We start from the raw sequence: 12,434 nt of genomic DNA on the forward strand, positions 1-12,434 counted from the left end.
TTTTTAAAACGATGATGGGATTGTGCTTTTGTCCATCTTTCTTCAGATTGGTGCGTGAACACGTTGCGCGTAAATTCCATCACGCTTAACTATCCTAGTCGCTTTTATTTTTCAAAACCGGACTGCCGGACGGTAAAACTCCGTGTAGTGCACAAGCGCCCTTAGTGCGTTTTTTGTTACTGCGGTGTCTGCTCTGCATTCGATCCCATATATAAATTATTAAAGAAAAATGGTTCTTCTTTTTCATACATTGGTGTTTGGAAAATGATTTTAAAAGTGACACCATTTTTATGCCAGAATACATTTTTTACAGTGAACGAATTCAGTTTCTGGAAGTCTTCCTAGAAAGTGACGTCACGGGGTCGGCGCCCGAGCGTCTATTGGCGTCGGCGTCGCGGCGCGTAAAAAATAGATAAAAACATATATACATTACGAAATATAATCGCCACGGACATCAGGGAAAAGAAACCTAATTTGTGGTACATTATAACTTTATTTTGTATATGTGGTTTTAATGTGTGTGGTTCTGAGTCATACGTGGTTGGATATCTTGTAAACGATGTAAACATTTATTTAAAGTCTAATTAAATGCCTTTCCACATTTTTCCAACATATCGCTCACTCCTTTCAAGAATGTCATAAATCAAAAATCGACAATTTTCAGTTGTGGATGTTTTCAGAATGCCCAGAAAATGTACTATATCCCAGCAAAAGAGGCATATTTTTAACTCAATATTTACCCGCTACAGGGCAGAAAGTGTTGTTTTTGCATTTTGAAGAAAAGGTATTGTTTCATTATTTTTTTAAAAATAATAAATATTTTTCAAATGGAGAAAAAACCTTCAGGTTTTACCTAAAAAGATGTGTAGCACAGTAAAAAGTTCAATAAGTGGCTTGGTATTTACTTTTAATACATTGTGTTATATTTTTAAACTTTAAAAACGCTCTCCTGAAAAATCAAGTTTTTTGATTTATGACGTTCTTGAAAGGAGTGAGCGATATGAGATTACTAATACAATGGTCCAAATAATGTTTAAAACGACTCACAGCAACACCAAATCGATTTTTAACAGAGAAATTCATCGTCCTAATACATGAGGACATATAAAATACATCGCTCACTCCTTTCAACAACGTCATATATCAAAAAACTGGATTTTTCAAGAGATCATTTATAAAGTTTAAAAATAAAATACAATGTATTAAAAATAAATATCAAGCCACTTATTGAACTTTTTACTGTGCAACAGATCTTTTTAGGTAAAACCTGAATGTTTTTTCTCCATTTGAAAAATATTTAGTATATTAAAAAAAATAATTAAAAAAACCCCTTTCTTCAAAAGGCAAAAACAACACTTTCTGCCCTGTAGCGGGTAGATATTAAGTTAAAAATATTCCGCTTTTGCTGGGATATAGTACATTTTCTGGGCATTCCGGAAACATACGAGCGATATGTGACTTAAGTCTGTAATATGTTTAAATAAATAATATTAATAAAAAAAATGCTTAGTGCTGTTGGTAAGATGTATGGTTGAATTCTCATAGAAAGGGTAAGCATGGTGTATTTGTAACCAAAGCTGGGTATTTATGGTCACAAACAGACGTGCAGCCAATCGACAGACTGATTTTACAACTACATTTACATGCTTGCATGTAACACAAATGATTTCTTATGTGTTAGTTTGGCATTCTTATGCGGCGACCAGTATACTACGTTGAATATATTTGAGGACAAATAGTGCCTTTGAAATGATTGGATGATTATTTTATTTTTTATTTTTCCAGGATATTTTCATACTGGACACTAACGGGATATTCGCAAGGACTTTCGGAATAAAAGGAGGCGAGTTCATCGCAGATTGTCTGAAGGTAATTTATTTTAATTTTTTTAATATAGATTAATTTAACTCTTACCACTCTGTAGGCCAGACATTCCGGCCCGTATGATTCTAGTAGGCAGCTCCGTGGGCCACAATGTCTGGCCCGGCGCAGGTATAAGTTTAATCATTGATTTCTCTATCACCCAAGTATATTCTAGCAAAAAATATTTTGAGATAAATGCGGTTAATCATCGCAACATATTGAATTGACCAACATTTCTTCAATAAAACTTTCTATTACTTAGATATAATCTAGGAAAAATAGATTATTATTTTGGTGATATTTGTCATACGCTAATATTTTTTGGGACAGTCAGTCGTTATGCTTCATTTATGACAGTTCTCCAAGGATAATCCCACTTCATTTCGTTTTGTGGAGCTATTATATTTAAAAAAATTGTGATATTAGTGTTAACAGTTAAAATATGTCCGCCTCTGTGGTGTAATGGTCAGCGTGTTTAGCTACCGTGCTGGAGGTCCCGGGTTCGATTCCCAGGGGGGGTGAAAATAAATATTAGTGATTTTACACTGTAATATTTATTTCATATTACTCTGGACTGGTTCCTGAAGCTCAAGAGTGATCACCTTGCCTTCATGTAATTAATGATCAAGATAACACTGGGTCAATTCGATGCAGTGCCCAATGCACCATTGGGTGCGGATAAGGGTTATAAGTTAATATAACAGAAATTGCATTTTATGTGTTTATAATAAATATTTTATAGTCAATCCGCCATGGAAAACGATGAAAGTTACACTTTCAAGTTCAGTTATAAAAACGAATGGTCATACGGATTGCCAGACAGAGTGTCACAAAATAAGGGAACCAAAAAATTTATTTTAATGGTAGAAAAACGTCACATTTTTTTTATCAGAGTAGCTGATCAGTTATGAGAAAAAATGGTCAGAGTGGAAAAGGTTAAAAATCAAATAGTAATAGGGATGAAAATAAAACAACAACAATTTTGAAAATAAAAACAAAAACAATTTTGAATATAAAACAACAACAATTTTGAAAATAAAACAACAAAAATTTTGGAAATAAAACAACAACAATTTTGAAAATAAAACAACAACAATTTTGGAAATAAAACAACAACAATTTTGAAAATAAAACAACAACAATTTTGAAAATAAAACAACAACAATTTTGGAAATAAAACAACAACAATTTTGAAAATAAAACAACAACAATTTTGATATGGAAAATAAATTTATTACAATTATTTTTTAAATTGATTTATGACTCACGCAGGGGTTCTTAAAATTTCAAACAATACATAAATCGTACATAAAATTATTTATTTCAATTTCTTATACAGAATAAACATATATGCAAACATATCGCTCACTCCTTTCAAAAACGCCATACATTAAAAAACTTGATTTTTCAGGAGAATGTTTTTAAAGTTTAAAAATATAATACAGTGTATTAAAAATAAATATCAAGTCACTTATTGAACTTTTTACTGTGCAACAGATCTTTTTAGGTAAAACCTAGAATTTTTTCTCCATTTGTAAAACATTAAGCATATTAAAAAAAATATTAAGCAATACCTTTTCTTCAAAATGCAAAAACAACACTTTCTGCCCTGTAGCGGGCAAATATTAAGTTAAAAATATACCGCTTGTGCTGGGATATAGTACATTTTCTGGGCATTCCGAAAACATGCACAACTGAAAATTGACGATTTTTGATTTTTGTCGTTCTTGAAAGGAGTGATCGATATGTAGATACATCTCGACGGCCCCTACGTAAAGTAATCTATCTATCTGCAAATCTGTTACATTACAGGAGAGAGCTTAGAAGATTTTTTTAACGTATTTTTTATTATTATTAATTAACGGTTTTCTCTGAAATTCTTAGCTAGTATTATAAATTCAATAACACGATAAAATAATGTATTAAATCGTTTTAAAACTTTATACTTTGTCAAATTAAGTAGTTAGCGTTTTAAGAGTTCAGTTCCTTTCGAAAATTCGATATATTTAGATAAACGCTTAGAATATTTTTTTAACGTATTCTTTTTTATTAACGGTTTTATCTGAAATTCTCAACTAGTATTACACATTCAAAAACACGATAAAATAATGTACTAAATCGTTTTAAAACTATATGCTTTGTCAAAATAAAGTAGTTAGCGTTTTAAGAGTTCAGTTCCTTTCGAAAATTCGATATATTTAGATAAACGCTTAGAATATTTTTTTAACGTATTCTTTTTTATTAACGGTTTTATCTGAAATTCTCAACTAGTATTACACATTCAAAAACACGATAAAATAATGTATTAAATCGTTTTAAAACTTTATGATTTGTCAAAATTAAGTAGTTAGCGTTTTAGGAGTTCAGTTCATTTAAAAAATTCGATATAGATAGATAGCGTCTTATCTACCTAAAAAATAAGCGTAATTTATTTTATATATTTTTTGTTTGTTTATATTTGTCCGCCTCCGTAGTGTAATGGTTAGCACGCTCGGCTACCGTTCTGGAGGTCCCGGGTTCGATTCCCAAGGGGGGTAAAATAAATATAAGTGATTTTTTCACTGTCATATTTATTCACTATTACCCTGGACTGGTACCTGAAGCGGAAGGCTGATCACCTTTCCTTCATGTGTAGACGATCAAGAAAAACTAACTAACTAACTAACCATCACGCCGCTTCCCCGCAGGGGTAGGCAGAGATAATCGAACGCCACACCACTCTGTCTTTGCAAACATTCTTTGCCTCTTCTACATTCATGCATCTCCTCATACATACCCGACGATTATTACGACTGCATACCTCATACATACCCGACGATTATCAAGAAAAACACTGCATTTATATGACGTAGTGCCCTATGCACCATTGGGGTGCGGATAAGGGTTTTATTATTATATCTGTAGATAACGGTCAGTTGATAACATACACCAAATATCTCAAAATTGACAAAAATGTAGTTAGAGCACTCTACGTAGGGCACGTCGATCTTTAAAAACCATATTATTTTAAAGAAATACTTATTTTTTAAATTCAAAAACGGTGTTTTGAGAAAAAAATAAATAACCTAAAATGTACCTGTATTAGATTAGGTTAGAAAATTAAGTTGCGACTTATCGAATACCGGGCATTAAATATGTTTACGTATACAGTGTCTTATATCGGTAGTGTAATCGGCTGTCCAAATTTAAAACACAGTGAGGGACATTTTTTTTGGAATACGTTTTTTTTTGCATTTTTGGACTAAGTAGAATCTACTTAATCCAAAAATGCAAAAAAAAAAACGCACTACAAAAAAATGTCCCTTACTGTGTTTTGAGTTTGGAAAGCCGTAATGGCAAAGGGGTATTTTTGTAAAATATTTCATTTTCTAAGTTTGTTCCACAATGATTAAAGAAAACACTTCGTTCTTTACCACTTGAGTTTTATTATAGACTACATGTTTCAGAAGTTAAACTTCCATCATTCAGGTCTGTATAATAACTAAAATATAAAATATAAAATTGTTCTATAAATAAGGAGAGGGGAAAGTAAGGGGAAGGGGTTAGTTAAGGGACGGAGTTTGAAAACAAAGGAAAAATGGAAAGCAATGGCGAAGAATTTTGAAACAATATATTATTTAATAAATTATTATTAGAATTCAGGTTTTTTTGTATTTTTTGTTTTTTTTTGTTCCACAAAATGTCTAAAATGAAGTTTTCCATAATCTGGATATAGCTGTAGTTGCAATAATAATTAAGATATGTACATTTAAAAATACATAAAACAAATGAGTTATTTAATTTCGCAAGTTTGTTTTTGCTCTTCTGTAAAATTTGACAGATATACCCCTTTGCCCCTTTACACTACCGATATGCACTATGGCAGGTTGTTGCATTGTGATATTGAGATGAATTCCTGCTCGTATCATCGTCATCGTCACGGCAGGATGATTATTGTGACCACGTGTTCCCCGCGCATTAGCAGTTGAGGTATATGACGTTCGCAGGATTCGAGTCCTTTCTTGAACGGTTTCACCGTCAATTCGGGCACAAAGAAACGCCTTGAAGCAAGCTTGGACTCAGTATGAGGGGTGCCTTTAAAACTTTCTGAAAATAAATACATAAATAAAAATACAATGCTTCAAATACAGTTTAAAACAATGATACTCAACCTTTTTTTTCATATATTTGTAAAGCTACGCGGGCCGCAACACTACCATATACTGGTATGACAAAAAATATCATGAAACCCACCACCTCCGTTTTTTTTGGAAAACCATTTGAGATTTATAAAAATATGACCAAAACAGAATAATAATAGCGTGCATATTTGACAGACAAATGTTTGTTTTTTGGGAATAAATCTAGCGTGTGCAGTAGCAACACTCTTATACCAGATCTGATGTTGACACGACAACGACCATCCTCATCGGGTTTCCATATCTGTACGTCAAAGTCGAAATAAATCTCAAGATATACGATTCTATATTTATAGAAAGCCAGATTTTGTACATCATGTTCCTGATAATAAATGTGCTGGGGGCCGCACAAAAAGCTTGGCGCGCCGCAGGTTGAGTATGGCTGGTTTAAAATGACTCACAGCAATGTGTAAAGGCAACTAGCCGTAATTCACGTTGCGGCTGTTTGGCGTAACATGGCTCAAAGCATTCATAAAACTGGCCTCTATCATATACAATCACAGATTTTGCTCCATCTCTTTTCTTTACCGAGATATTCATTATCCAAATAGCCGCAAAATTGTATTTATTTGATACACGTTTTGGCAAAAAGCATTATTTTAAGTTATTTAATTTTTTGACATCTCATCAAAGATGAAGAAGAATATGGAAGTCTGGGCATCTACTATTTATTGAAAAAAATTTTAAACAATACATTTTCTTCAAAATGCAAAAACAACCTTTTCTGCCCTGTAGCGGGTAAATATTAAGTTAAAAATATGCCTCTTTTGCTGGGATATAGTACATTTTCCGGGCATTCCGAAAACATACACAACAAAAAATTGACGATTTTTGATTTATGACGTTCTTGAAAGGAGTGCGCGATATATAGAACTTCCAAGAATTTGAATAGTATGGTTGTCAATAATGGGTAGAATTGGTGAACGTTACACGTATGTAAAGTGATCACTTAAACTAGCATATGACGGTCGTCAGCCCCGTAAATGCCCAGATTTCCATATTCTTCCAAAAATAATAATTACCAAAGTCGGCTGGAATTTTTTTCTTTATTTTTCTTATCCAATACTCGTATACGTCGGTCATGGCTAAATTCCACTGTTTGTCAAACGCTTGCAGATATCCCGTGCAGAATCCTCTTACACCTTTCTCATTTCTTGTGACGACCTGTGAAAAATCATACAAAGAAAACAGATTAATTTTTTATCTAAATATAATAATAAATAAGAATAAAACCCTTATCCGCACCCCAATGGTGGTGCATAGGGCATAAACATCTGAAACAGATCGCATCATTTGGCCGTGTCGTATTTGATAACGTGCCACAAACAATTCAATTTCATATACTTAAAATAATAAAATAAAAACCCTTATCCGCACCAAATGGTGCATAGGGCACTGCGTCATATAAACGCAGTGTTATCTTGATCTTATACGCATGAAGGAAAGGTAATCAGCCCTCCGCTTCAGGTACAAGTCCAGGGTAAAATTGAATAAATATAACAGTGAAAAAATCACTTATATTTATTTACCCCCCTTGGGAATCGAACCCGGGACCTACAGAACGGTAGCCGAGCGTGATGACCATTACACTACGGAGGCGGACATACTATAAATAAGGAGAGGGGAAAGTGACAGAACAATTTTATATTTTAGTTATTATACAGACCTGAATGATGGAAGTTTAACTTCTGAAACATGTATTCTATAATAAAACTCAAGTGGTAAAAAACAAGTGTTTTCTTTAATCATTGTATAATACCACTTTAATAAATTATTTTTTGACATCTCATCAAAGATGAAGAAGAATATGGAGGTCTGGGCATTTACGGGGCTGACGACCGTCATAGGCTGGTTGAAGTGATCACTTTACACACGTGTAACATTCATTAATTCTACCCATTATTGACAACTACACTACTCAAATTCTTAGAAGTTCTGTATATATGAACCAATTTAGAAACATTGTTCTTGAATCACTAGAACTTCACTAGAGACATCTATTGGTGAGATGTAAAGAACAAGTATTTGGACACACTCAAAATGTTGCACTTTAATAAACACTAATTCGTGACTACCGGTTTAAGAATAATCATTCCATCATCAGGTTATTAAAATAAAATTGTTACGGTCTCACATTTAAACAAAAATAAAATTTTGAAAGAGAGTGAGAGAAGACAAATGAATCACAATGGGGATATTTTTAAAAGAGGACTTGGAGTTAAATTTACACAAAGTGAACGATGAATGATAAGGAGAGTGTTATATTACCATACCACAAAGTTAACAATGCTTTGTATAAACAAAATACTATATATACATATTTTTTCAACATTTTGACATGTAAACATAGATGAAGAAGAATATCGATGTCTGGGTCTATAGAGGGCTTATAATCTGTCAAAGGCTGGTCAAGTGATCACTTTACATGCTTGTACACCACACTACTCAAACTCTACTAACTAACCAACACGCCGCTTCACCGTAGGGGTAGGCAGAGAGAATCGAACGCCACACCACTCTGCCTTTGCAAACATTCTTAGCCTCTTCTACATTCATGCATCTCATACATACTCGACGATTATTACGACTCCTGACCCGGCTCTATAGGCCCAATATACGTTAAATCCTAGGTAATATTTGACGTCATATTTTTTTGACAATATTAAGAACACCCTAATACATATTTATATCTATATAATAAAATAATAAAACCCTTATCCGCACCCCAATGGTGCATAGGGCACTGTGTCATATTAACGCAGTGTTATCTCGATCGTTTACACACGAAGGAAAGATGATCAGCCCTCCGCTTCAGGTACCAGTCCAGGGTAATATTGTATAAATATTACAGTGAAAAAATCACTTATATTTATTTTACCCCCCTTGGAAATCGAACCCGGGACCTCTAGAACGGTAGCCGAGCGTGCTGACTATTACACTACGGAGGCGGACAAATAAGGCCGTAATATATCTATATATGTATAAATAAATAAACATATGGGGAATGTGAGCGGAAGAACAGAACGAGGACGGCCGAAAAAGACTTGGCACGATCAGATCAATCAGAACCTAAAATCTGTTAGTGTCAAAAGTCTGCGTAATCGGAGGGTATGTATCACTAGATGTATGGATGTGAAGGAAGCGAGGAGCGTATGTCAGGACAGAAGAGTGTGGCGTTCCATCCTCTCAGAAACGGCGTGATGGTAGTAGTAAATTACAACATCTCCGCTGCAGATCGTGTAAACGTAAAGAAAGTTTTACAGCCGAAACCATTTCTCTGAAAATAGCCACCATAATGCTATAAAAACAACCCTCTTTAGTTGTCCAAGGTTCCGCCACCCTTTGACGTTTACAACCCTTGCAAAAATATTTTTAACCCTAGGGCGATAACGCAGGACGAGGTAGCCCACACTTTCTAATACGCAGGATACCTTCCCTTTTACGACGGGCAATTCATAATATTTTAGGGAATGTTTATAGTTTTATTTTTTAAAGCGCGTACAATAAAAAAATGCCGACAGTGTTTTGGGACTGCACCCTTCCAGAAGTCCTTAGAAATTTTAATTGTTATTTCTTTTAAAACTAAAGTAATTAAATTTTAAAAAATGCTTTCACTAAGGAGAATTTGAGGCAAAACAATCTTCAAACATAAAGAGTGAATCCACTTACGAATAGGCTTAGGCTATGAAACTTATAAAGTTGAAGCCCGAGTAGGGACATGATAAGCGGTGTTGCATAAGCCGCAGCTAGATTTCAAAGTCACTTGGACGTTAGGTAATTCAAAAAAGGCAAAACAATGTATGATAGATGTTCCAATGGTGAAATGAGGAAAGAATGCAAGACTGAGATATGTTTTATCGACAAAATTAAGAAGTTCCACCAACCCTTATGTATGGAAGTGAAGCACGGAGTTGGCAATAGAAAGATGAAAGTAGGCTAAATGCATTCGGAATGCGATCTCTCAGTGCGGCAAAACCATGTGTGGTAGATGTTCCAATGGTGAAATGAGAAAAGAGTGGAAGGCTAGGATGAGCATTATCATATGTAGATAAAATTAAGAATGGTGTGTTGAAATGGTTTGGGCACGTGAACTGGTTTGGGCACGTGAACCGAAGGAGTGAAGAAAGGATAATAAAACTAATTTATGAATGTAATTGGTAATAGAAGCAGAGGAAGTCCGGAGAAATCTTAGCATGATCGAGTACAAATATCAAATACTTGAAAGTTGTAACTAACTATCACGCCGCTTCTCCGCAGTGAGAGGCAGAGAGAATAGAACGCCACACTAATCTGTCTTTGAAAATATTCTTCGCCTCTTCCACATTCCCGCCGATTATTTTGGCTCCCCACCCGACCGCTTTCAAATATTCGACATACCTGATCACGCCAAGTTTTTCTCGGTCTTTCTCTACTCCTCTTTCCAATTACATTAGCTTCATCGTATGACAATATACCCTTACAATATCTGCCTAGCTAGTTGGTTACATTAACTAAAATTACCAAATTGAGTTGTCAAGGAAAATGTTCAAATCGGCCTTGCGTTTTAATATTTTCTTCGTCTCTTTTTTTCGCGCGCCACCTGTCTAGGAATCGGTGATACATGTTGACCAAAGAATATTAGATTATTTCCACGTCGCATTGAACTCCCGCCGCAGCCTTGGGCGGTGACAAGTCGAGCCCGTGACCCCAGATTACAAAACCGGCGCTCGAACCACACCGAGGCCCGAGCGGAGAGCGATCGCCAGTGAACTTATCATATTTAGGCAGGCACCAATGATAAACAGTAATTGGCGTTAACCTTTTGCGTGCAGTTGTTAAAATTTAAACACTTCAAGTTGACCTCCTTGAAAAACACCTTTTTTTAACATAGCCAAAAATATTCAGGAAAAAACTTATGCAAGGAGACGCGACACTGTTGAAAAAATTTAAAAAAAAATAAAACCCAGTTATTGTTGTAGAGAAAAATTATTACTTATAACCCTTATCCGCACCCAATGGTGCATAGGGCACTGCATCGAATTGACGTAGTATTATGAAGGCAAGGCACTCTTGCGCTTCAGGAACCAGTCCAGGGTATTATTAAATAAATATTACAGTTTAAACTCACTAATATCTATTTTCACCCTCCCTGGGAATCGAACCTGGGACCTCCAGCACGGTAGCTAAACACGCTGACCATTACACCACGGAGGCGGACAATAGTAGTGAAAAATAATGAAAGAAATATCACTATTTATTTTTGTTGACATCTCAACATAGAAGAAGAATATGGAAGTCTGGGCGTTTACGGGGCTTACGACCGTCATAGGCTGGTTGAAGTGATTAATTTTCACACGTGTAACATTCACCAATTCTACCCATGATTGACAACCACAATATTTAAATTCTTGGAACTTCTATAATGTATGATCCAATTTCGAAACATTGTGTTTGAATCACTAGAGACTCATCTATTGGTGAGATGAAGGAAGCTTTTTTATTGAGCAGAAACTCTTTCATTTGTATGTGAGGTCCGAATCCTGGATTATAATCACACACATGAGAAACGCTAGAAAATATCCTTTTTATTTTATTATTTTAGCTTATAATTTGACCAGTTAATTTATTTACAACATTTTGAGTGTGTCCAAATACTTGTTCACAAATCTGGATTATCTCATATAATCGGCTTCGACAAGAACCTTGTCATCTTCAGGGATGTCATCTTGTCATGTACATGGCGATATGATAGACATGGACATGTACTTATTATTTTTTTTTACATTTATTTAAATCATAATTAACACATATTTAGAACATTTTTTGCAGAGATCCACCAAGCCACCTTGTGTGCCTTGTCGGTGGAGTTCTTTTTTTATACATTTTTTTATTGTTTTTAACGATTTTAACCTAATTTAGACACAAAAAAGAGAATATGTAAAGATAAACATGGACATGTACATATCAATGGGATAGACATGGAAATGTACATAGCAATAGGATAGACATGGACATGTACTTATCAATAGGATAGACATGGACATGTACATATCATTAGGATAGACATGGACATGTGCATATCAATAGGATAGACGTGGACATGGATTATATATCTATCCTTGAAGATGACAAGGTTCTTGTCGAAACCGGTTGGAGAAAAGAACCAAAAATAAAAACGGTTAAAAACGAAATTCTAGTTTTATTTTATAAAACAAAATACAAACAATATAACAGTTGTTTTTTATTCATCGTCCGCGTGGAAAGGGTTAAAATAGGAAGAACAAGAGTTCATTCGGTTAAAAATAAACCTTGGATGTTAAATTTTCTATGTGTGCTGGCATTATTTATTATCTTCGTTATTGAATTTCTAATGATACGAGAATGTTGGAACACCACACCACACACGTATCATGT

The 12,434-nt window shown here is 34.4% G+C and overlaps 2 protein-coding genes across 3 annotated transcripts in view; one reads left to right on the top strand and one right to left on the bottom strand.

Annotated features, from left to right (window-relative positions):
- Eip74EF (Ecdysone-induced protein E74) overlaps positions 1 to 12,434 on the top strand; it is a 408,268-nt gene that overhangs the window by 86,441 nt on the left and 309,393 nt on the right. For both annotated transcript variants that reach the window (XM_088274249.1, XM_088274251.1), the window contains exon 2: positions 1,786 to 1,869. The gene's annotated coding sequence lies outside the window, so the exon portion shown is untranslated. The remainder of the gene's footprint in view (positions 1 to 1,785; positions 1,870 to 12,434) is intronic.
- Lsm11 (U6 snRNA-associated Sm-like protein LSm11) overlaps positions 5,507 to 12,434 on the bottom strand; it is a 46,001-nt gene continuing 39,073 nt past the window's right edge. Inside the window, exons 3-4 of the mRNA XM_088274277.1 lie at positions 7,064 to 7,205; positions 5,507 to 5,949 (exon numbers count right to left, since the gene is read on the bottom strand). Coding sequence (XP_088130403.1) covers positions 5,780 to 5,949; positions 7,064 to 7,205 — 312 coding nt within the window. The 3' untranslated portion in view covers positions 5,507 to 5,779. The remainder of the gene's footprint in view (positions 5,950 to 7,063; positions 7,206 to 12,434) is intronic.

This window comes from Brachycentrus maculatus, unplaced genomic scaffold (assembly GCF_059751285.1).
Source record: "Brachycentrus maculatus isolate JH-2025_06_01 unplaced genomic scaffold, ASM5975128v1 h1tg000653l, whole genome shotgun sequence".
In the NCBI taxonomy this organism is placed as follows: Eukaryota; Metazoa; Arthropoda; class Insecta; order Trichoptera; family Brachycentridae; genus Brachycentrus; species Brachycentrus maculatus.